A 24,599-nucleotide genomic window follows, 5' to 3' on the forward strand; every position below is an offset into this window, starting at 1 on the left:
GAGAAGACAAAGTAGCCAGTAGTGGTTGTAGTTCTGTAGCCTGACCAGGTTACACAGCTAACAGTAGTGGTTGTAGTTCTGGAGCCTGACCAGGTTACACAGCTAACAGTAGGGGTTGTAGTTCTGGAGCCTGACCGGCTTGTACAGCTAATAGTAGGGGTTGTAGTTCTGGAGCCTGACCAGGTTGTAGTGCTAACAGTAGGGGTTGTAGTTCTGGAGCCTGACCAGGTTGTAGTGCTAACAGTAGGGGTTGTAGTTCTGGAGCTTGACCAGCTTGCACAGCTAACTGGTGATTCTGGGCAAGATGCCGCAATAAGGGCAGTATAATTCCTGTATGTTTGACGGGGTATTCAGGGCTGTGTGGTGATCAGTTTCCATTTCTCAAATAGTTGCAGCCACTGGTGCAGGCACTCAACAGGTGCAGCTTGCATGTCAATGAGACCCATTGACTAACCATAATGTTATCTCAGCCTGAATGATGCTGAGGATACTCCAGTAGTGGAATGGTTGGGTGTCTGGTTGTGAAGGAGTCTGTGAAAGGGCTGTCACACATACTTGCCTTTCGATGCCTATGTTTTTTTTTATGTTGAATATGGCCAAGTGCTGTAGGTCATGTCCTACATATTTTTTTATATTCCTTTGGAAGTTGGGATGAAAATGTAACCTATATTAACTGTGGGTGGTTGGCATTGATTACTTACTGGGGCACGCCCAGCAGGAAATGTGGAGAGTGACAACATGTGAGAGTGACCTCCAGTTACTTGGAGGTTAGTGTAGCTTGGTTGTGAGGGACATAGCACAGCTCCATATACATTTGAAGATGATCCCTGGGCTTTGATGGACAGTTAAAGGGTTGAAGAGGAGGTGGAGCTGATCAGGCATGCTGTACAAAGACTCCTATATCCCAGTCAATCCCCAGCCTCCAGAAATAATCACATACAGCAAGTTTTACCATCCTACGGTGCTTCTTGTTTGTCATAAAATGGCATGTCCTTATAGGGATGTTGGAATTACTGCAGTTTCCCAGACCAATGCATGAGTCACCACAGCATGAGCTCATTCTTCACATGCTCGTCCAGTTCAGGTATCACATGGGCTGGTCAACTATGGTTGGTAGCAAAATAGTATGAGGGCAATGCACAAGCAATTTGTGTCTGTTGAATGGCCTGACATGGCAGTCCAGTCTCTCTAGTAACTGCCTGGTGGGAGGAGTGGGCCTATGGAGGATAGTTCTAGGAAATTCACAATAGTATTGACATAGGAGTGGTGCAAGTTGATGGCATTTCTTGTCAATGAGTGTCATTCTGGTTGCATTCTCCTAATAAACCTTAATGTAAACATCTACAGCAACCCCAGGATGATGGACACGACTGGAAGAAGCAACCGGAACAGGATAAGGGTGCACCGGAACATCCCAATGTGCATCACAAATGCAGTGAGCCAGCAGAAGGTCATGTTGGATTCAGGCAGGCGTTTTAGGCTAGCAATGAATCAAAGCTCAATTCTAAATAATTAGGTGACTTAAGAGCCCAATCCTGGAGGCACAAGTTATACTACAGTGGGGGCAAGTTGTAGAGTTCGGGAGAGGGTGTCTGAGTCCTGGGTTGGATGCTCTTTCCTTTCGTCAGATCCTCCCAGTTGCCTCATAGATCCTCAGACCTTGGATTGCCTGGTGTTGCCATGCCAAGAAGTCTGCTACCTTTTTATACATCCAGACAAAGGTGTTTGAGTGTAAATGGTGGGCATGTTGGATTACTAACAGCTGAATTACACAGAACTAGTCTTAAGTAGCGGTCATGTGTGTACATATACAGGTGATTAAACCACCATTTAACATTATTGTGGAGGCCATTTTGGGCACCATAATGGATTTGGAGTCAAGTCTGGGGGGGGCCTAATGTAATTGGAAGAAGCTGAACATGTCAAATCCATAGAGCAACCTTTGACTTAAAATAAATTTTTGGTGTCTGAGTTTGCCTTAGCGCTGATTACATTAGCCACAACATCCAAACACTTAAGTGTATGCATTTGTGTCAGGCAGGACCGTACAGCACTGAATGAGAGCCGATTTGACAGTTGTCTGTTTAACAGTTACCAAAAGGCTTACATTCATCATAAATATTCATAGTTATTTCCTCCTGTTGTGTCTGTGTTTACAGGTCTATATTTCCAAGATGCGTTAAGACATGTTTGTATGTAGGGAAGACAACTGACTACTTGTGTTGCACATTGTAGCAATATCAGAGCTTGTAATTTTGGGTTACATCAGCTTGTGGCTCCCCCTTACAGCCATGCCTCATTCTGCATGGTTTGACTTTAGGTGGTGTGTCACTATTTATCAATTTAACCCCTTTCAGTAAAACATTTTTACACAACCATCCATTTCATATATGGGAGACTTGAGATATGGAAAAACATGGTTGTGCTTTGTACCTGGGGTAGAGATACCTCAAACAAAAGCCTTTGAGTATTGGGCACTAGTGTACTAATGATAACTATGAAACTGAAAGACTCAATACTGAAAATGAAGACATCAGTAGTTGATGGGGCAAAGTTAGTCCAATGCATATAAAACATTCAACCGTCACAGAACAAGGCAGCAAGACGCAGACTAGCCTCTACTTCTTGTAGAGTTGTACAGTGCCTTCAGAAAGTATTGACACCACCACTTTTCCCACATTGTTACAGCCTGAAACTGAATTTATTATAGAGATTTGTCACTGATCTACACAACACCACTTAATGTCAAAGTGGAATTTTGTTGGTAGAAATGTTTCAAATTAATAAATGAAAAGCTGAACTGTCTTGAGTCAAGTATTAAACCACTTTATGGCAAGCCTAAGTTCAGGTGTATAAAATGCGCTTAACAAATCAATGTTGCACGGAATCATTGTGTTCAATAGTGGTTAACCTGATTTGAATGACTAATCATATCTGTACACCACACAGAAATTCTGTAAGGTCTGTCAATTGAGTAGTGAACTTCAAGCACAGATTCAACCATAAAGACCAGGGAGGTTTTCCAATGCCTCATAAGGGCACCAATAGGTAGATAGGTAAATCTAAAAAGCTGAATATATATATATCATTTTAAGCATTGTGAAATTATGTTTAGGGTGGTGTATCAAAGGTGATTTTAAAACCGTAATGGTTGTGATAAGAGAACTGATGGATCAACATTGTTACTCCACAATACTAACCTAAATGGCGCAGCCACGGGTGGGCAATGGCACAGCCAATCAGAATGAGTTTCCCCACAAAAGGGCTTTATTACAGACAAATACTCAGCACCCTCAGACAATCCCGCAGGTAAAGAAGCCTGATGTAGGTCCTGGGCTGGCATGGTTACACGTGGTCTGCGGTTGAGGCTGGTTGTATGTACTGCCAAATTCTCTAAACCGATTGAGGCAGCTTATGGTAGAGAAATGAATGTTAAGTTTGGCGGACATTACTGCAATCAACATGACATGTGATGGAAGCATGCAATTGTGGCATCTTAATTTTAGGGGCCTTTTGTCCCCAGCACAAGGTGCACCTGTGTAATGATCATGCTCTTTAATCAGCTTCTTGATATGCCACACCTGTAGAGGTTAATCTTGGCGAAGGAGAAATACTCACTAACAGGGATTAACAAGTGCAAAAAAGAGAAGCTTTGTGCATATGGAACATGTGATTTTTTTTTTATTTCAGCTCATGAAACTTTACATGTTGCATTTATCCAGTATTTTTAATCCATTTTGAACAGGCAGTAAAGTGGATTAAATCAAGGGGTATGACTACTTTGAAGGCACTGCGTATAAGAGGTAGCTGGATACTTTACATGGACCTATTTAAGAATAACAGGCTAAGGCCTAGTTGTGACAGCATGGCTAGAAAGGCCTCACTTCACACTTGATGTTCACTCACAGAGTACAGAGAATGAACACTGAAAATTGACATTGATTAGAGAAATAAAGTGGGACTGGAATTTATTGAAAAAAATCAAGGTTTAATATAAATGTTACAGGTTGAAAACTACACATTAGGAAATAAATGCAGTCAACTGATTAAGAATGTTAGTGTTAAGGTATGAAGCATAGCCTTACGTTTAAAGGACAGGGCCTTATAACCCACATGGCTCAACTGCCATGTAGGGCCACAAAAAAAAGGGTCTGGGGTCAATGGAACAATTACTAATTGGCGATGCGATTTGTTGAGGCAAGGTAGGAGTGGCAGTGCTTGACTTGGGCGGGAGCTCAGAGCGGAATACCGTCACTTCCTAATGTCTGAGCGCCTGTTCCTCAGATTAGCGCAAAAGTATTGGAATGCCTGCATCAGTACTGCCACCTTTTAGGCCAAGTCAAGCATTGGTGAGTGGGAATGTCCATTGACAAGTGATGGAACAGTAATAGGGCCCTCCTAGCCAATGACTGATACCTGGAGTCCGAGTTGCTACAGCTGATGTCAAACAATAGCCAGGGTTTAGAGGAACCAGTAATACATCTCAAATGTTTGTTTATTCAAGTAGCCTGATGTCCAAAATGAAAGAGTTCCCATTTTAGTTACACCTTTCCTGAAAATGCGAGTCAGATTTAGTAATGAGGCAGTAGACAAAACGACTTGGCCTATTGAAGTGCTTCACTGACACATTACAGCTTCCCTTCCATTTTGAGGGGAACCAAAATTGGCAATTGAGCAGGCATCCCATTACTCAGCACAATAACGCTGGTACACACAGAACTTTAATGTCAAGGAAGACTGGCCATGTCAGACAAATTGGAAGTAATTCAAAGCCTACCTATAAGGTAACAGAACATTTGTCCTGCCAGTCAAATACACTTGCACCCTTAGTTGAGAATTATTCATACATTGGGTTGTCACAATTACAAAACCCCTTTAATGTTTATAAAATTACAACTAATTGCATGGGCAAAATTGGCACCCAGGAGAATTTACAACTATGAGCTTGCTGCCAATTTGACCCACTTGAGCAGCACCAATTTTGCAAAATTGGGTGGTGATGTCAACTGATGGAATTCAGATGACTTGTCACAGGAAGTCAAGTGTGTACCAACCATTGTTAGGTGCTTGTGTTCAGGTTCTCCTGCTGGAAGACTGTCAGACAATTGGAAGATTAAGGGGTTGCAGTGTACAAGCTACCAATTACATATCTTGCACTTAAGGCCCCTAGTACCAGAGGCAAAGCAACTCAGTGTCAAACCGCCATGTGATTAGAGCGAGTGTTTTCACTGCTTCATTGTGTTGAACAGGAAGACCAGAATTCAGTCTTGAACTTCAAAAACTACCTAACACCTTAATTCAGGGGAAATTAAGATGTTCAATGACCAAATGAATTAACTTGTCCCTACAAACGAAGGTGGAATAATGCTGTGGGGTTGGCAAAGTCAGCTGCTTAAGCTCAGTCCAAAAGTCTACCAAGCTACACCCATTATGGGAGAAAAACCCCAATTGAAAACTTAGTAACAGCAGTACTGCAGGCAACCCTCAAGTTGAAGCAAACCAAATTGCTAGTAGGAAGGTACAGCAAGCTCAGGACTAGATGCATTTCTTGCAGTCTTTGGCAGAACCTATTTAACCAAGTATTGCACCTGGGTGCCAATAATTGTCCATGCCTTGGTGATTCTCTTAATTTTTCAATGTTAAACCTCAGAGCTAATCCCCCTACTTTTCAATTTCTGCCTGAAGACATACCCTTGATTCTGTGCCTGAGCTACAGGCAGATTTGGGTATGCATATTCTTGATTTCATTTGAAAGAAAATTTGTAAATGTGAATTGAATGTAGGAGAATAACAATAGATCTGGTTTAAATACAATGAGACAAAAAAAAGTTTCTTTAAAATGAAGACAAATCAAACATTCAGATAGGATGGGGACAATCAGTGAATATAAGAGGGCAACAGTACTTGTGCAAAGTTTCAGAATGTTTACTTCCAAAATAGTGTGCCATGACATTTATCATGAAGTCACCCAAACAAGTAGCCCAAATGGGTGAAGTTAATTATTCCATTCAAAATGTATACCAAAATGGTATTGTAAACACATCCCCCAAAATGAAAAAAAATACACATTTACAAAATAACAATTTCAATATTTGGAAGACCCTCAGTCCTCTACACAATATTATGCTGCAGATGCCATAGCACCTCCATGCCTGCAGAAATGCATTTGGGAAGATGAACACTTGTGGCAGGAGCTGGATGAACACCTTGGCACTGGGGGCTCCCATTTGGAGTCGGTGTCACTGAAAAAAAAAATGTTAAGTTAGAATAGTTTCACATATGAGCGCTGTATCAGGTGTAACAGAGTACAGGGAACATAATGTTGAATATATTATATAGACCCGCTAGATCTGTCTGTTGTATATTATGACAGCTTGATCTGTCTTTAGATTACAGACCAGTTGTATCTACAGCTGTCTCCATTTCACTTTGGCCATTGTGGGCCTGCCCTCCCCACAGCCTCAAAGCTATTTCACAAATAATTTACTAATGTCAAAACGGCATTAGCATAAGAACTTACTTGTCCAAAACAATGTGCCGTTCAAAGAAAAAAAATATTCCTGTTTGGGATTCGCTAAATGAATCCGATGAAGCTCTTCTAAAATTGTGTACATCTAGACTTAATCCCCATACTGATTGATATAAACAGCTGAATATGCGCTTTAGCAAAACGCTGTGCGCAACATGCTTTGCTCCTTCCGGTATGAATTGTGGCGAATGGTCAATGGCGAATGAACCGCTTACACTGGAGTTTACTACATGGGTTGGTCTTCCAACAAACATTACATATTGCCGTTTACCTCAGCTCATTAGCTATCTACCCAGCTAGATTAAGACAATCAGTGGTCATTGGGTTAATACAGGCAATCAACGAAACAGTGGGCAAATCATTGGTGCACAATGTTAGTCTTCAAAAGCGGTTTCTTTCAGTCAATACTTCCCACAAAATGACCCATCAGGTTTGGTTGTGTTACAAAACAAACCAGTTGAGTGCAATGAAACATTACTGGAAAAGTAGTGTATTTACCTCAAATGCGTTGTCAAAAATGGAATGACAGAATTCACAAAAGGTTGTGTTAAGCTATAAAAATGGAATCAAACAAAATACCATTCATTGTGGAACAATGAACATTGCAAACAGAGGGAGTTGAGGTAAACAATTTATTTGATTGCAGTCTGTTACACCTGTGCTGGTTGAAATTTATGGGGCTCCATCCTCATAATCACATTGTATTCTTTTGCAGTAAAACCTTTAAAATCTGACAAAGCAGTTGGATTAGCAAGATTCTAGGCTTTCGAAACATGTAGACACTTGTATTTTCATGACTGTTTAATATGACTATTTATGTAGCGATTACCATGTTTAATTTCATCCCGCTACCGGGTTCCATGTGCAGAGATGTTAAGGTAAATGTTAACAAATCAATGATTAGAACAAGCTGCAACTAAATTTAGAGTTCTTAACTACAGTGCCAATATTGTCTGGTACTACATGCTGTTGAAGTGGCCTAGTGAATAGCTATTGAGTCTAATTACATGGAACAAGCTCTGCGAAAGAAGTTTGTGGAAACAAACAATGTGGTGAGACTTAACAGAATAAGATTTATTATATTTCAGAAAAAGTTGGAGTCAGAGAGAAGAACAGGTCCAGATGAGATCCGTTTCTTATACTGGCTGGCATCTGCAGTGCTAAGACCTAGAAAAAGAGCAGACACCAACTTTAGAGTCTGGAGGACATACTGATAAGAGCCATCAGTGGCCAGAAATAAGACAATGGAACCATACCCCTTTTTGAGTCAGTTGGTCTGAGAGAGTTCGCATAACTCAGGGCATTTGCACACTGTCCTGAACAGATGCCATCAGGTTTGGTGGTGTCACAGAGGACTGCGTCACAATGAACAAAGAGCTATGGAGAGAACATCGTATTTAAAACTCAGGCTAGCATCTAAGAGAATAGACTTTCTAGAGGAAAGTCTGCATCACCTGTTCTTTCAGAACTGCATCATCCTTGGTGAAGGTGAACATCTTGATTGAGAAGCGTTTGATGTGAGCTGGGACCTGAATCCTTGTGTCCGCAACGACGGGATGGAAGACAGTGAGGTAGAGGTCATCAGGATTCTCACAGCTGAGTCGGAGTGGGCAAGAGAATACAAATCATGAAGAATCCTGGGCTGTATTCATTAATGCATACCATACCGTTTTGGGCAAGTATGCCATTCGTGTCAGCCAGTTTACTAGTGAATGAGACTGCTTATTCTGCCTAAAATGAACCCAGAAAGAAAAGTGAGCTACCCGTCAATGATGAGGTCCCAGCTAGGAAGAGAAGTCCTGTCCTTGTGCAGTGTGGCCCAGCAGTTCTCCAACACCACCTCTATTTTAGGATCAGTGGACTGCATCAGCTCCACCTCAAAATACAGAGGCTGTCTCAAGTACTTTTCCACTGGGTAGTCCTCCAATTGGTAGAATAAGGCATAGGAGCTATCTGAAAGAGAGCCAGTGAACAGAATCTACATGAATGTTTATAACATTAACATGATTTCTTAATTTGTCAAGAAATGTAGTTCAGTTTAGAACTCGTAACCCAAGCAGTCTGATTTGGGACAGTCACACTTAAACTCATCTTACCCTGAGACAGTCTGATTTGGACCACCAGATGTCCCACCCCAGGATCTGCCACAGGGTTAGTGCTCCTTGGGCTAGCACGGAATGCCATGGTCTTTGTGTAGTTGAGCAGGTAGTAGCAAGAGATAGTGTGCCTGAAACATGAGGGCTAAACAGTGACAACACACAAAGGATGGAAAAATCATTCACAAATTAGTATCATGTATTCTTACCGATACTCTGGAGTGAAGGGACCTTTCCTACTTTGTTTGCCTGTGTTGTATGGCAGGGCAATTTCATTCTCATACACCATGACATTGTCAAAGAACTAGAAAGATAAGAATTAGATGCAATATTCCAGTGCAGTTTGAAGAATGTCATTCACGATACAGAGATCGAATCATAATACATGGGTCCATATGCATAGTGTCAGTAGGTGTGCTGATCAAATCCTAGATTGCGCATTGTGTCCCACACCCCTCATTTACACTACTGTGGTAATCATGTATGCATGGTCCCTTTAACCATATCTACCTCAGCCTGACTAACCGGTGTCTACGTAGCCTTGCTACTTCTAAAGCATTTCTACCTACCGGTCACCTAATACCTTTTTTGCACTATTGGTTAGAGCCTGTAAGTAAGCATTTCACTGTAAGGTTGACACCTGTTGCATTCAGCACATATAACAAATAAACTTTGATTTGAAATCCACATAATCTGATGAGTCAGGCTTAGAAGCAGTCTACTTTTCTCGTGGTGCCACAGGAGTTGAGTTTGAAGGAGAAGAAAGCAAAGCGGTCATTGCTGAAGGCTGGTTTACACAACTGGTCCCTCAAGGTCAGGTATTCAGGGTTCAAGTTGCTAACAGATTCCACCTTAACCGCCAGTGCAGTCACCGTGCCGTTGGCATAGCACTCTGAAATGTGTTCAAAACAAGTACAGATAAGTCACTCTATTGACCTAATGTGAAGCTGCATTCTGGTAATATTTTAAGAAAATGTGTTAAAGTAACATTAAAATAGAACAAACCAGTTGTAGTCAGGGGGAAGTAGCAGGCAAGTGAAAGGTCATCGAGTTGCCACATGTTCAGCATCTCCAACAGCAGCAAGTCCACTCTGGCTCTGATAGATTTGAAATTAACCAACTGGAAAGAAACAGTTCCTTTTAGTTCAGGGGTAGGTAACTAGATTTAAACAGTTACTTTAACACTGCAAATAAACCAAGAGCACATTTGACAATGTAACCACCATTTAACTCTTAAAATAACAAACTTTGTGGGGCAAATAAAATCACCATGTTGCCAGCCCCTGTTGCATTAGGCAGTTAAATATTCATCCGATGTATCGTGCACAGAGTTAATTGTAATCATGGATCAGAACTCATACCTCAAATGCTGCAGCAGGTGCAGTGAAGGGCACTACGATACTGAAGTGTGTGCCGTTGCCAGTGAGACTGTACAGCTTTGCCAGGTCAATATCCAGCTCACGCCATGAACCAGCATGAAGCATCATGGTCTGGAAGTTATCATGTTGGCTCCCGTATTTTACGGAGAAGTAGAAGTTCTCCTGGTCGCAGCTGCCAGTGATTGTGGGAAGAACTAAGACAGAAAATGCAGCTAAGGAACAAGTTGATCTGAAGCACTGGATGGGTGCTCATCCTGGGCCCAGTTTCCCTATTGGATAGGATTAAGTGCATTGAAGTAGAAACGAAATGGTTGCCTTCTATTCCTATGCATTTAATCAAGTGAAATGCATAGGAATATAATCTGCATGGAAGTCAACAATTGACTAGCTTTAACCAGATACCTTACTGGGTCATGTGGTCACTGAATCGATTGGTATTTAACCTAGGTGGCCTTACCAACATCTTCCCGGGAGGCCTCCAGCTCAGCAGGGTGGGGGAAGGGTGTTTGGTCAGGCAGGACTAGCAGACCGAAGACCAGAGGGAGGAAGTACACAGTTGTAAGGGGATCAGGGTTCTGCATATGTCAAATAGAAAAGATCATTACATGTTGGTCATGTCACACATGAGGAAAGTTTCAGATGTAGAATCTAGTCAGATTTACTGTGAGCCAAAACACCAAGTTGCCCTTAACAAAATCCTGTTTCGTATATATACACACACCACATAAGCAATGATCTTTTACAGACTGAAGCAGTCATTGCAGTAGTAAATTTGACCGAAGGAACATACTCGTTTCAGGACTAATTCATCTGAGAAGGGCACCCTTATTGAGAAGGTCTTGGAGCCGTTAGCAAAGTGGTGCTGCTGGACATCGAAGCCTCTGGCATTGCACTCTGCAACAGTTAGCACCCTGGTGGTAAAGGTGATGTTCATCAGCTCCACATCATGGAGGAAAATCCCCAGGAGGATGTCAAACACTCTCTGCTCATTAACTGTGTCTGGAAGAGAGACCATAGCATGGGTTAAAGGTAAACAGAAGTTAACAAGTATTCCAGAAATGGATTGAAGTACACCTGACAATGTAATATTTTATACCAGGGAGTTAAGTTACCTCCTTGGAGACTGGGACAGCATATGCTAGAGTGGAGATTACTGCCAGACTAAGTGTTTGTGAACTGTACACCATCCTGAGACCCCCTGCTTTCATTACCAGTGAAGCAGACTTACTGTCAATAACATGTGGAGGTCTGGGCATCAGAGGGGTTGTGATGGGGAAGAGGACTTTGTATCTTGTGTCAGCCTGTGTGTCTTCTGCCCTCCACAGCAACTCAAGCATCGGCTCAACAGTGTAGGTTATGTGGTAAGCATAATCTGGGGCATGACTCTGCAATCAATACATTTTTTATAAATCAAGCAACTCAAGACATTTTTTGTTCATTAGGCAGATGAAAATACAGTGAAACAATTACATAAACACATTATCTGGGCTAGAGAGTTCTGGCCTAATGAACCATATGCAAGTAATCTGACCTTGTAGTAGCCGTCGGGGGACCCCACTGGAATCTCAATGATGAGGTGAGACTCTGTGACAGACAGCTTGTAGTGTCTGGCAGCCATCTTGGTTTTGTCCAACCTCTGGCCATAGATGCCCATGTGTATCTCCAGAAACTTAACAGCACTAGAAATCAGCGGGGTGATGTGACGAGGCACATGCCAGGTGATGACCTTCTCAGTGAAGACTACACCACCTGACCAATTGGGCAAAATGCAATCAGAAATGTGCTGCTTTTGTATAAAGCCAGAGATCCCCTTTAGAAAGCATATGTACCAGTAGGACAGGCAGCAGCTGAATCCACAATCAAACTGCCAATCTTGTCATAAGTGGACACACTGAAGACCTCCATAGGAACTCCAGCCACCTGGTGAGAAAATGATGTATTAGTCACATGGCATGTTCTAACCAATATGTCATGATAACAGGGAAGTGAACCAAGAAAATTGCTTAGGCCAGTGATGATCACCTCTACGGAATAAGTCTCTGCCATGTTGTAGGGGCTTCGGATCACCAGTCTTGTTTGGGTCATCATTGCACCATAACCAGCCCGCTGAGCATCAGTCAGCAACATGACCTTGGGGTCAGGAGTGTGGAATGTCATCTTCCAGATGCCATTTGGAGCACCGGCAGCCTGTGGTGGAAAGGAAAGTGTAACTACAGACAAGAAATGGAGCCATTCCACATGTATTAAAAAAATGCATCTTAAAATGACATACATCAGGGATGGCTTTTTCCCAGGAATCATGAACCTGCTGGCCAGCAACCATTTTGACAGGGGTCTCTGGAGTGACCATGTGGCTTGACACCTGAACAGAGCAAATCACCAAGGCTTGATCAATAAATTCTTCCCCAAAGTATTGCACCCCCCTTAAATATAAAATAGTCAAACCAAATCTAGGGATAATCACAAGGGCCTCACCTCCATGTAGTTCCTGTCACAGAGAATTTCCCGGGAGGCCCAGGGGGAGTAGCTGCACGTCTCGGTCACATCATGCTCAACCTCCTCTGAAAGGCCATCTCCATACAGTCGGAGTCGCAGGCCAAAGGTGAACACCACATCCGCCTAAGGAACAAATCACTTAGTACTGGGTCCCTTTCATTAGGCATGAAGCATAAGAGTAGCAAAAACAGGGAGGGACTAACTGGAATGCCAATTCTCCATTGTGGGCAACTTTGCATATTTTGCCCTAAATAAATACTTTTCACAAGTTGAAATGTATACATCAGCTGATAAGACTAAGAGCAAGGTTGACAATGGACCAGGTAGTTGTCATTTAACCACATTATCCCTTTTGGAAATGTACCTGGTTGTCAACATAACAGCCCAACAAGGATGCAAAGACTTTGGTGTTGCCCCAAGGGTCAGACTCAATGCTGTATCCACACTGGGCAGCCAAGGTGTGCGACAATGGTATGATGTCAGTGCCATCTGAAAGAACAGTTGCAGATTAGACTTAAAAAATAATGTTCACACCAACTTGTCATGACTTCAGTACTTTGACTCACCGATGGCATCAATTTCTAGCTGGCTACCCACAGCCAGAGTTTTGTCCAATGTTAGCCTCAAGACATTGCCAAGACACGCAGACTGCAAACCATTATCTAGAGAGAAGATACCAGTAAATCCTACAGAGCAGCATTAGTCAGGTACTTAACTTTATACAATTAGGGAGAACTTACTTGAACTAGGCTTGGAACTTGGCCTCCGGAACTGACCAGAGACAGCAACACTCAGCAAAATCCATGTCACACTAAAATGAGAGTACCACATATAAATCAAACATTTATGAAACATTAAAAACTAAAAACACTAAGATACTTACAGACGTCTAAAAACACACATCACACCAAATCGGCACTTTGGCTTGTACGCAGCAGCAACAACCCACATGCAGCACAGAAGGCAATTGTACCACTGGAATACTGTGCTTGATCCCCTCCCCAGGTGTTTTATCTGGTATCCAATCACACTGGCCACAGGTGATAGTCATTATCAATCAACGGCCCACACTCATAGTTCGTTAGCTGTAACCAGAGGACAGAACCGTCAGATTGAAACGCATTGGATATGCTTCTCTTTCATGTAGAGAAAGTAACCATTTTAGCTCTATATGTTGTATTTATATCTGAAATGTTATCAGGGAGGTGATCAGCGAAACAATGAAAAGTAGGGCAAAGGGGGTGCTGCTGGATTATGTCTAGATGGGATACAGGTTTTGTCAAATTGAGTTCAAAAGTAGGGTTTTTTTGCATTTTAGCTAACCCTTTTCCTAACCTTAACCTACTTCTCCTAACCTGCTACGTGAATTATTCTAACCTGCTGCATAAGTTCTCCTAAAGCTGCTACGAAAAGTCAATTTTGACAAAAGCTCTCTCCCTTCTAGACAAAATCGGTTTTACTGGCCTATTTCAGTAATAGCATTAATAGTTTACACAGGCAGCCTAATGCTGATCTTTGTCCAGTAATAAGTATTTTGACCAATCAGATCAGCTCTTTTGCCAATCGTTGGCAAAAGATCAGAATTGGGCTGCCTGTGTCAACGCAGCTAAACCATACTATTCAGGGACGTTGTCAAGTCACAAAAACCTGAAGTCCGAGTCTGGCCCTAAGTCCCTATTGTTTGAGTCTGGGTCCATTGTACTTGAGTCAAGAGTCCCTTGGTAGTGCTAAAAGCTGCGGTCCAACCAGTGCTTGACTTGGGCAGGAGCTCACCGAAGCTGAGTATCGGCACCTCAAATTTTCTACTGATTGAGGTCCTGTTCCTCTTATAGAATATTAGCTAAACAAGTCTTGTGGATCGCCTGCACCCAAATATGAACAGTACCTGCACCCAAAATGAGTTCCGGAACCTATTTCAGTCCAAGTCAAGCACCGGATCCAACCCTTTTTTAAAATCTAAATTCTGTCCATTGTAAGGATGGTAGCGTACGAGACGAGTCATGAAAATTGTGACTTGAGTCTGAGTCAAGTCCGAGACGTTTTACTATTACTCATTCATTCAGAAAAATCACATTTCGTCATGTTGTATATTGCACACCAAAAATGCATTGATCCTAGGTTACCGATTAACAAATTAAATAACGGAACTGGAGCTTGTTATTGAATACTGTACACCTTATTTAATACGCTGTTCACCTAGCATGTGGGAGCCAGAAGCAGTATGGATTAATGCTTATATTCACAAGTTTATGTTCATGATTGTACAATGATTGTAAGACTAGCATCAAACTATCACAAAGAAACCTATTGTGGTTTGCATCAAATTATTTCACATAATTTATTTATATTTAACCCTTGTGTGGTGTTGGGGTCTGTAAATGATACAATTAATCATTTTTTCAACCTAAGACTCATTGGCCTTGGCTCATTTTCTGATTTGGCCTTGGCTCATTAATATATTTTCATTGAGTGCACACTGTGCACCCCCCTACACATTTATATTACATATGTGGTGTTCGGGTCCACTGGACCCAAGGGTAATAAAAATGTGGAAAAGTGTGTGTGTAGGTGAAAACAAGTAAAAATTGAGAAAGAAAAGGTTTGCTGTGTGCCTTCACTCTGGAATATGGAATCAAGATCTGGGCTGCCTGTGATGCTGCTTCATCATATGCGTGGAACTGTATTCGGGGAAGCCAGATGGAGGAGCCTCTGAGAAGAACCAAGGGATGTGGGTTGTGCTGACCAACTGGCAGGTGTCTTCACCAACATTTTCATCATGTCCCTGATTGAGTCTGTAATACCAACATGTTTCAAGCAGATCACCATAGTCCCTGTGCCCAAGAACATGAAGGCAACCTGCCTAAATGACTACAGACCCGTAGCACTCAAGGCCATAGCCATGAAGTGTTTTGAAAGGCTGGTAAGGGCTCACATCAACACCATTATCCCAGAAACCCTAGACACACTCCAAATTACATACTGCCCAAACAGATCCCCAGATGATGCACTCCACACTGCCCTTTCCCACCTGGACAAAAGGAACACCTATGTGAGAATGCTGTTCATTGACTACAGCTCAGCGTTCAACACCATAGTACCCTCAAAGCTCATCACTAAGCTAAGGATCCTGGGACTAAACACCTCCCTCTGCAACTGGATCCTGGACTTCCTGACGGGCCACCTCCAGGTGGTGAGGGTAGGCAACAACACATATGTCAGGCTGATCCTCAACACTGGAGCCCCACAGGGGTGCGTGCTCAGTCCCCTCCTGTACTCCCTGTTCTCCCACGACTGCATGGCCAGGCACGACTCCAACACCATCATTAAGTTTCCAGATGACACAGTGGTAGGCCTGATCACCGACAATGACGAGACAGCCTACAGGGAGGAGGTCAGAGACCTGGCCGGATGGTGCCAGAATAACAACCTATCCCTTAACTTAACCAAGACTAAGGAGATGATTGTGGACTACAGGAAAAGGAGGACCGAGCACGCCCCCATTCTCATTGACAAGGCTGTTATGAAGAGGGCACGACATAGCCTATTCCCCCTCAGGAAACTAAAAGGATTTGGCATGGGTCCTGAGATCCTCAAAAGGTTCTACAGCTGCAACATCGAGAGCATCACTGCCTGGTACGGCAATTGCTCGGCCTCTGATCGCAAGGCACTACAGAGGGTAGTGCGTAAGGCCCAGTACATCACTGGGGCTAAGCTGTCTGCCATCAAGGACCTCTACACCAGGCGGTGTCAGAGGAAGGCCCTAAAAATTGTCAAAGACCCCAGCCACCCCCAGTCATAGACTGTTCTCTCTACTACCACATGGCAAGTGGTACCTGAGTGCCAAGTCTAGGACAAAAAGGCTTCTCAACAGTTTTTAGCCCCAAGCCATAAGACTCCGGAACAGGCCTATCAATTCCTCTAAATTTGTGTTCATGGCCGACACACCCCTAGTGTCCTACGAGTCAAAGAAAGGTAAAATGTGGTACTCCTGGGTACGCTGCATAGGGATGGGAGAATCTGTGTCCAGGAATATCACAAAACAGGAATCATAATGGATTACAATGCCACAAAAGGAGGGGTGGACAATTTAGACAAGCTGGTGACTGGCTACAGCTGCAAAATAAGAACCTTACGCTGGCCACTTATAATATAATAATATGCCATTTAGCAGACGCTTTTATCCAAAGCGACTTACAGTCATGTGTGCATACATTCTACGTATGGGTGGTCCCGGGGATCGAACCCACTACCCTGGCGTTACAAGCGCCATGCTCTACCAACTGAGCTACAGAAGGACCACTTGTGGTATTCAACTTCTTGGACATCTCTGCGTACATCACATTTGTCATCTGGATGTCATTGAACCCAGATTGGAACAGAGGGAAGGTCCAGAGGAGACCGCTCTTTCTCGAGGAGCTGGGCATGGCATCGGTAAGAACCTGAAATCTAGAGGCAGCAACATATCCCAAGGACCCCAGCTTCTGCAGCCACCGTGAGGAGTATTCAGGAGGATGCTGGTGCCCCATCTGCCCGACCCACAACTACAATGCCGGAAGTGTGAGTGATGTTCTTGCATGTGTGTGTGTGTCTGACTCTCCTACCTTGGCCTGCTGTAACTATATATGTGAGTGAGATGTTAAAACTCCTGAACTAAGTGTTTTCATCATTCTAGATTGCACCCGGTAGCAATAAAAAGTGCTATGATGTGTGTGGACCCAATGAGGACAGGAAGACGATACACATGCAACAAGTGCAAGAAATACATTTGCAACACACACAGTAAAACTGTCCCTCATGTGGTGTCTACACCGGCCTTAATGTGTGTTCAATTGGACTCATTTATCATTTCCATAAAATACTGTATGTAAAATGTGTCCTTCCAATTTGTTCAGTTCAAAGATCAAGATAAACATGATTTATTCCACCCATGTTCTGATTATAAATGATTTGTTTACAAAAATCACATTTGTATATATATTCTTTTTTAAATAGTGCTTTTATTGGTAAATGTGATCTAGCAGCGGTAAATGGCAAATTTTTAACCATGTATGCAGTCTATATTGCTTGCAATTTATGTCAACATCTACAGTAAGTATTTTTTACATAAATTGTTATGCTGTATCATTTTAAAGACACAATAATGTTATGGGTCCATCAGACCCACGAACATTGGGTGAATAACAGAAACATTTTACACTACCCAAGGGTTAAAAAAACATGTGCTGTATACATTACAGCATTATCATCTTAATTAGTATGAGGGCAACAGAGGTTGTTCATGGTTGTCAAACACTGGAGGTAAATTCTTTGATAAGGATGGGTATGTTGTGAATCTACACTTTATATTTACCATAATTTAATAATTGATCTTATCCCAAAAAACATATGCAACATCATACATGGACACATTTTTGTGCCAATTCAAATTGAAGACATACTGGCAATTACTTTGTTGAGAGTTCTTGTCATTAGAGTGTAGCTAAGGGGAAAACCTAATACATTCTCAATATCCCCTATTGATCTTGTGCTCTTGGTCCAACAGTGTTTGCTGTAAGCTCACTTTGGCATCTTCAAAGTTAGGGTTGAGTTCTAGAGCCCTCTTGAAGTCCATCTCTGCATCTTGGAAAAAACCTGCAACAAAAAAGGTAAAACATTAATCCATTCAATTCACCAGGGATGTATTCATTACTGAAACTGTTTAAGAACCAAATGGAACAAAATGAGGGAGCACCTTCATTTGTCAAATATAAACTATTGTTTGCTTAATCTGTTTGTGGTCAAGTTTCCACAAAACGTTTTGCAACAGAATATGCTTAATGATTACCCCAGCCTACAAGAAACATTTCACATAAGGAAAACCAGCAAGACTGCCTTGCCAGCACAAGTTTGTTCAAATGGATGAAATAACCCCACCTAGTGACTAAAATTGGGACTGCAATACCTTTTTTTTCACCATTGGAATTCAGAATCTCGTCTGTTGTAGCCACTTCATTACACGACATTTCATTACCTAATCTATAATGTATTAGTCCTCGGTTGTAGAATGATACTTCAAACTGGCAATTGGCCTCAATTGCAGAAGTGTAGTCCTCCATTGCCTCATGAAAATCCACCCTGAAGTACTTTATCTGCCCACGGTTGTTGTGAGCAGTAGCAAGGTCACTGGCATCACAATTTCTGAAATAAACCACGGTAAAAGAGGATGTTAACATTTAACGTTAGCTAGCTACTGTATTCCACATAGCTAAATCAGCACGGAATTCACACATGATCTCAATCACAACGTGTTTTTGTGTTACCTTGTTTTCCAGCATGATGCGAGGAACTTTGTATATAGTTCTTCTGCCTGCTTAAAATTCCGTTTTTTAAACTCAACATTGGCGCGTTCAAGAGTTTGACATCTGTCTTGTTCCATTTAATGCATAAAATGTTTGGATGGAAATCTCTTTTCCGCTTCAGAAACTCTTACCGGAAATGAGTATATTTGTGGACAAATACACTAAAACGCTTGGTGCGTGTTGACGCCAGGGGGAACGTAAGCATGTATGGTTATTTAAAATATTTATTGATCTAACATTATATTACTAAATAAACACCATATTTATTGTACATAACTGCTCAATAGATTAGCTATTTAAATATAATCCAAATGTTCACCTATTTTCCTTTCTTGTAAAAACAGGTGGCAGAGTTGACCACATTATTAGTTGATTATGTGTCCATATTATGATTTTCTTGTGATTGTCTATCCCCTTCATTTGTGTATTTTTTTATCTTCGATTTTTTTGTACTTTGCTGAGTAATGCACATGTCTTATACATAAGCAGTTAATTAATGTGATATAGAGCTCGCCTGCTTGCAGTCCTAAAACCCGGAAATGAGTGACTTCCGGTTCGTTCCGCTAGCCATATGGGAAAATGGAGAAAATGTTTTGTGTTTTTTTTTATTGCGAACTACAACCTAAAAGGTGGGTTTACGCCACCAACTGGACGGATTTTTTTTTAAATAAGTAAAAATTAAGTCCATACATTATAGTTTTCCTTAACTTAATCCACCCAAATAAAAATAGTACATTGACAAAAACTCCCACTTCTTCCATCAATCCTCCATATTTCCCTTCTCACCAATTTCGAAAAAGATTGCAATACAACTGCAGTATGCTTCAAATACTGTGTCCAAAATAACCCTTTTTTTACTGCAGTAATTTTTCAGTGTAACTGCAGTTAGAAGGCAGTTTACCAGCAGTTGAAATGCAGTACACTCCAGTTATTCTGCAATTACTGCGTACAAAATATCACAGTCAACTGCAGTAACTGAATTTTTACTACAGTTTCAAAACTGCAATATTTTTTGTTAAGGGCAGGCTCTAGCGCCTGAGAGGGTGGTATGGCTTGTGACAATACTTCCTGCGACTCCTTTCAGTCCTAGGAACCACATCTACAATTATATATATTTTCCTGGACTTCCTCTCCACCTTGGTAGTGTCGTTAATCCCCATAGCTATAAAGGCCACAAAGTCCATCTTCTTAACCTTTAAAATATCTGGGTCCTGCTGGTGAAGGCCTATCCACCACCATGAACTCGACAGTAGTACCATTTGAATCCTCAACCCTTTTAACAGCCCTTGCATATGAAATGCTCTGGACAGCCCTGACAATGGCCACCTCATTGTCTTTCACCCTTGTTGGGCATTCCAAAGACATGGCTTCATGGTTTCCACCACAATTGCAACATGTCACATTTTCATCACTTTTAAAACACATTACATCATCTTTTCCACAACTTGGACATCTCGGCTTCTCCCTTCTGCAAACACTTAAAACATGTCCAAAAGCGTTACAGTGATCACACTGCATTGGTCTTGGGATACAGTATCTAATTCTCTATTTTATATTCCCTAACTGGACCTGAGTAGGGAGAGACTCCATATCAAACAACAAAATAGACTTCACTTTTTCTTTATTCACCACACGAGTCATCCGATGTGCATCAATCAATGCAAGAATATTTTCCATCTCTGTAACATCGGCTTCCCACGAGACGCCAGATATTACTCCCTTGAGGGGTGCCCTGTCCCAAGAGACACACACAACATGTAAAACTTATCAAATCGGGTGAGACGCAACACACAATCCTTCTGATCATCAGAAGTACAAAAGAAATCTAAACCAGGCCGCCTCTTGTAATCCTCACAGCCTTCACTTTACCCAGCACTCTCTCTACCAGTCTGGATATCTCAAATGGATTCTTCAAGATTGGTAATCTGATCAATTGCTCCTCATTAATAAACCATACTCCAACAAGGGACATTCTCAGCACTGTACGCTACTTTGCAGAGTTTTCAGTTCTTTTAGACAATAGTCTAATTCTCCTTGATTCTACCGCCATTCGATTCAAGTTCCACACCAGCGTTCGCTTCCGCCATCTTTTCCATGAATGGGGAAAGAATAGGGTTTTGGAATTAACACTGAAAATATGTTCAAAGGTCAACACAGGTTTAGGAGATTTTGTTCTATGAGATAAAGCAGCCAGTTAACATGACCTTTATGAATTACGAAGCCTTTAAAAGTTCACAAAAAGTGACGTGAGCTGATGAAGATTCTCATAGAACAAAACATATAATATCTCCTAAGCCTGTGTTTACCACAGACCTTATTTTTGGCATTTATCCAAAACACTACAAAAACGCCATTCATTTTCCCCATAGGCTTTGTCCAACGAACAATGGCGGAGTTAGTGCCTACAAAAAATAGCCATTATTATCTCTATAAGCCAACATTAGTAGGCCTATGGTCATAGAGGTTGCCAGCTTTAAGTCCTAAAACCCCAAAATGAGTTACCTCTGGTAATTTCAGCCATTCTTACGGCAAAAATTAATAGGGAAAGAATAGGGTTTGGGGATAAATGCAGAAAATAAGGTCTGAGGTTAAGACAAGCTTAATGTTTTATTATATGCGATAATATCAGTCAGTTAACATTACCATTATGAAGCTTTTGTGCTTTTTAAATGACATAAATTCTTCAAAGTTCACAAAAAAGTGACGTTAGCTGATGATCTCAGAACAAAACGTATAAAATCTCCTAAACCTGTGTTTACCACAGACGTTTATCCAAAAACTGCATTCATTTCCCCATGTGCTATATCCAACGAACCATGGTGGAGTTAGTGTCTACAAAAAGATGCCATTACTCTCGCAAAGGAGAAATCAAATCATAATTCGGTAGTATGCATCAGTACAATACAGATGTTTTCCATTTGTAACATGGTCTATTGCTTCCGTCTGAAACTCAGACTAAAACGTTACACTCAGGAAAGGACGCTCACAGACAAAAATGCGAGCAGACTTTTTCTAGGTGAGAAATTCACAGAATGATCTGAGATAGGTCACGTGTCCTCCTTTAAAAAAAAAGAAAGTACCTTAAGGAACTATGGCCTGTTCAGTAGCCACTTCCTTTACAGCCCATCTACCTTCAGAGTGTGTGGTCGGGTTCAGGCAGATCAAAGGGAAGACACACAGAGGAGGAGAGAAGGGCACTGAAGTAGTTACTGGGGAATAGACTGATGACAGCCTCTAATAAATAGCCTATAGAGAGGCATGTCTATAGGCACACAATGCACTAAACATAAAGGTTGTCCTGGTAGGCAAGGCTAATGCACAGCAGACCACAGAATAAACAGAAAACTAATACACTACCTGTAATGAACAAGATGGGAGACAGAGAGCTTGTTTCAAGCGCAGAAGGTGTTTATTGTTAAAGGACCACAGGAGGCGTCCAGGGGCAGGCAGAAGGTCATACACAGGGGGTCCAAAAAGGCAACAGTACAGTCAGGGAAAAGGTTAGTAATGTTGTCAGGGAGATCAGGCAATAGGTTGATAACAGGAAAATCTGATAGGCTAAAGTGCTGGCAGGGAATAGGTGTCGTTAAGTGAGGCCGGCAAACACTATCACACACGGGAGGATTAAATTACAATGAAAACCAGCCCACCAAATTGAAGTGTGTCACAAAGCAAACAATACCTCACAATGATGGGGTTCAAAGAACTGAACGAAATAGTGTGTGATAATGACATACAGGTGTGTGAACAGGGGATCAGAATTCAGGTGTTTGGGATCTGGAGAGTGAACTCTGTTCAGGGGATCTGTGTGTTTGAGAATGTGAGCTGGAAAATGAGCTGCGTTCAAGGGATTTGTGTTTGAGAGTGTGAGTTGGAAGCAGACGTTACACTACCTTGATAGAAAAGTAGTTATACTACTACTTTCAAATGCTGTGTCGATGCTCATTCAGCCATCACCTTTTTCATATTTGCTCTTTGCAGGTTGGCCTCAGTCTACACCGTAAGGAAGGATTTGTGTGTGTGTGGGGTGGGGCACCCGGCAACTGGTGCATTTTTCCAGTGCCCCAAACATTGTTGTTTGCTGTGAGAATTAACACAGAGTGTCAAAGTCCACTCATGGTCTGGCAGAAACAGGGCAGGCATCAATCAGCCCCTCACCATCAAAGAACTGCGTTATAAATCAATATCACTGACAACTTACCATCCAGCCATAGCTGTAAACTGTTTGACGAACTGTTAGGCGTTTTGAATGAGCACAGGAAGAATCAGCAATACTTACATTATGGTTTTGAAATAAAATTATGTTTATCATCAAGGTTGAGGTCAATTGTATTTTAATTCAAGTTGGAAACTCAGTTAACTTCCTGAATTGAAATGAATTTGACCTCAACCCTGCATGACATCGTTGATGACTGGTTGAGGCGTTGCACTCTGTATTGTTTTGAATAGTAGACAGGGGAGAGCAGGCTTCCACTTAGGGGTATCAGGCTTTGGCTTAGTTTGGATATATGTGGGTCAAAGGTTGAAGGTCGTGTCTTTGAGGGGTTCCATGTCGGTGTTTCCCTTAGATTTTAAAGAGATCTGTGCTGCACCACCCATGGCTGTCGTAAAACGTTTCCAAAGTTGGGTGTATGTGTGTGTGTCCCTGCATGTGGGTGTATGTATGTGCGTTCCCTCCCACCTAAGTATAAGGGAAACATTTTTACGGTTGCCACTGTTTGAACAAAGACTGTGTTGTAGACCGTGTAGCCACTGAAATAGCAAGCAAACAGAAAACAGCTGGCTAGTAAAATAATCCAAACTAGACCTGAGGTAAATGTTTGACTGAGTACCTCACACAGACATAACAGACAGATCAACTGTATTTCTCAGGTGATTCAGACAAATGAACAAATACTGATTCCAGACGGAAAATCTTCAGTGCCTTCTTCAGCTCTTTTAGCTATGAGCAATTTGCCAAAAGAACATGCGGTGACCCAGTTCCATTGAGGAGCCGCAGTTCAAATATAGAGGTCACATGTGGTTGAAATAAGGTATTTGGAGGCACTTGTGCTAAATTAGTCCATCAGAACAAGGTAATTATAAATTCCATTGTACAACCACATTTCAACCGCATGTGATCTCTATTTGAACTGGGTCCTCTTCAATTGAACTGGTTCACGGCATGTTTGCACCTTGACGATTGCCAAAAACATCTGAAGGCACTCTTTGGAATGAATGTTTGTTTATTTCTTTGAATCATCTGAAAAATATGGTTATTTTTATTGTAGGTTATAGTAAAGTTGCATCTCAATGAGATTCAGCAGGAACAGAATATTGTAAACTCTTTCAAAACTCCTGCATTGCTGGATCCATGAATGGAAGGATCGTTCCCCTTCTTCCAATGCTATACGTTTCTGAAAGGTCTCACTGCTACCATACAGCCAGAGTACATTTTAACACAGTGTTAACATAAATATCGTTGCTGGACTTAAATATTTGCCTTCCTATACTGACACCTAAGCGTAGGGAGCTCAGGTTTATATAACAAATACCACATAGAGCTTCTTTTGTATCTACATGTAGTGTACAGAATTATAGCAGTATGTATTGAAAATTTGAATACCGGTATGTACATAAGTAATGCACTTGCTACCACCAGATAGTCACTAGTCAGAGTGCGGGTCAAACTTGGTGTGCTGCTAAAAACACGTGTGACTCTTTGTTTTGAATCTGAGATGTTGGTGTCATATATATATATTTACACACATACACACACACA

The 24,599-nt window shown here is 41.7% G+C and overlaps 2 protein-coding genes across 4 annotated transcripts; both read right to left on the minus strand.

Moving 5' to 3' along the window:
* Positions 1–7,582: 7,582 nt before the first annotated feature.
* Positions 7,583–13,506, minus strand: LOC118397832 (uncharacterized). Of its 3 annotated transcripts, none has more exons than XM_035792707.2 (21): positions 13,384–13,506; positions 13,241–13,311; positions 13,067–13,162; positions 12,865–12,989; positions 12,480–12,623; positions 12,277–12,366; positions 12,027–12,191; positions 11,834–11,924; positions 11,536–11,753; positions 11,233–11,389; positions 10,795–11,003; positions 10,462–10,579; positions 9,987–10,198; positions 9,631–9,745; positions 9,348–9,517; positions 8,835–8,929; positions 8,626–8,756; positions 8,293–8,482; positions 7,984–8,125; positions 7,786–7,906; positions 7,583–7,696 (listed from the first exon to the last, which is right to left on the minus strand). In XM_035792707.2, the coding sequence occupies exons 1-21, from the start codon at positions 13,449–13,451 to the stop codon at positions 7,614–7,616; spliced, it is 2,811 nt and encodes a 936-aa protein (XP_035648600.1). In that variant the 5' UTR covers positions 13,452–13,506; the 3' UTR covers positions 7,583–7,613. The 3 variants fall into 3 exon arrangements, with proteins under 3 accessions (XP_035648600.1, XP_035648599.1, XP_035648601.1); XM_035792706.2 differs by having other exon boundaries at positions 13,067–13,186; XM_035792708.2 differs by lacking the exon at positions 8,835–8,929 and having other exon boundaries at positions 8,626–8,770; positions 13,067–13,186.
* Positions 13,507–17,477: 3,971 nt separating this feature from the next.
* On the minus strand, positions 17,478–19,346 carry ttc32 (tetratricopeptide repeat domain 32). Its single transcript, XM_035794585.2, has 3 exons — positions 18,800–19,346; positions 18,511–18,677; positions 17,478–18,131 (listed from the first exon to the last, which is right to left on the minus strand). The coding sequence occupies exons 1-3, from the start codon at positions 18,913–18,915 to the stop codon at positions 18,004–18,006; spliced, it is 411 nt and encodes a 136-aa protein (XP_035650478.1). The 5' UTR covers positions 18,916–19,346; the 3' UTR covers positions 17,478–18,003.
* Positions 19,347–24,599: the final 5,253 nt, after the last annotated feature.

Source organism: Oncorhynchus keta, chromosome 19, assembly GCF_023373465.1.
Source record: "Oncorhynchus keta strain PuntledgeMale-10-30-2019 chromosome 19, Oket_V2, whole genome shotgun sequence".
NCBI lineage: Eukaryota > Metazoa > Chordata > Actinopteri > Salmoniformes > Salmonidae > Oncorhynchus > Oncorhynchus keta.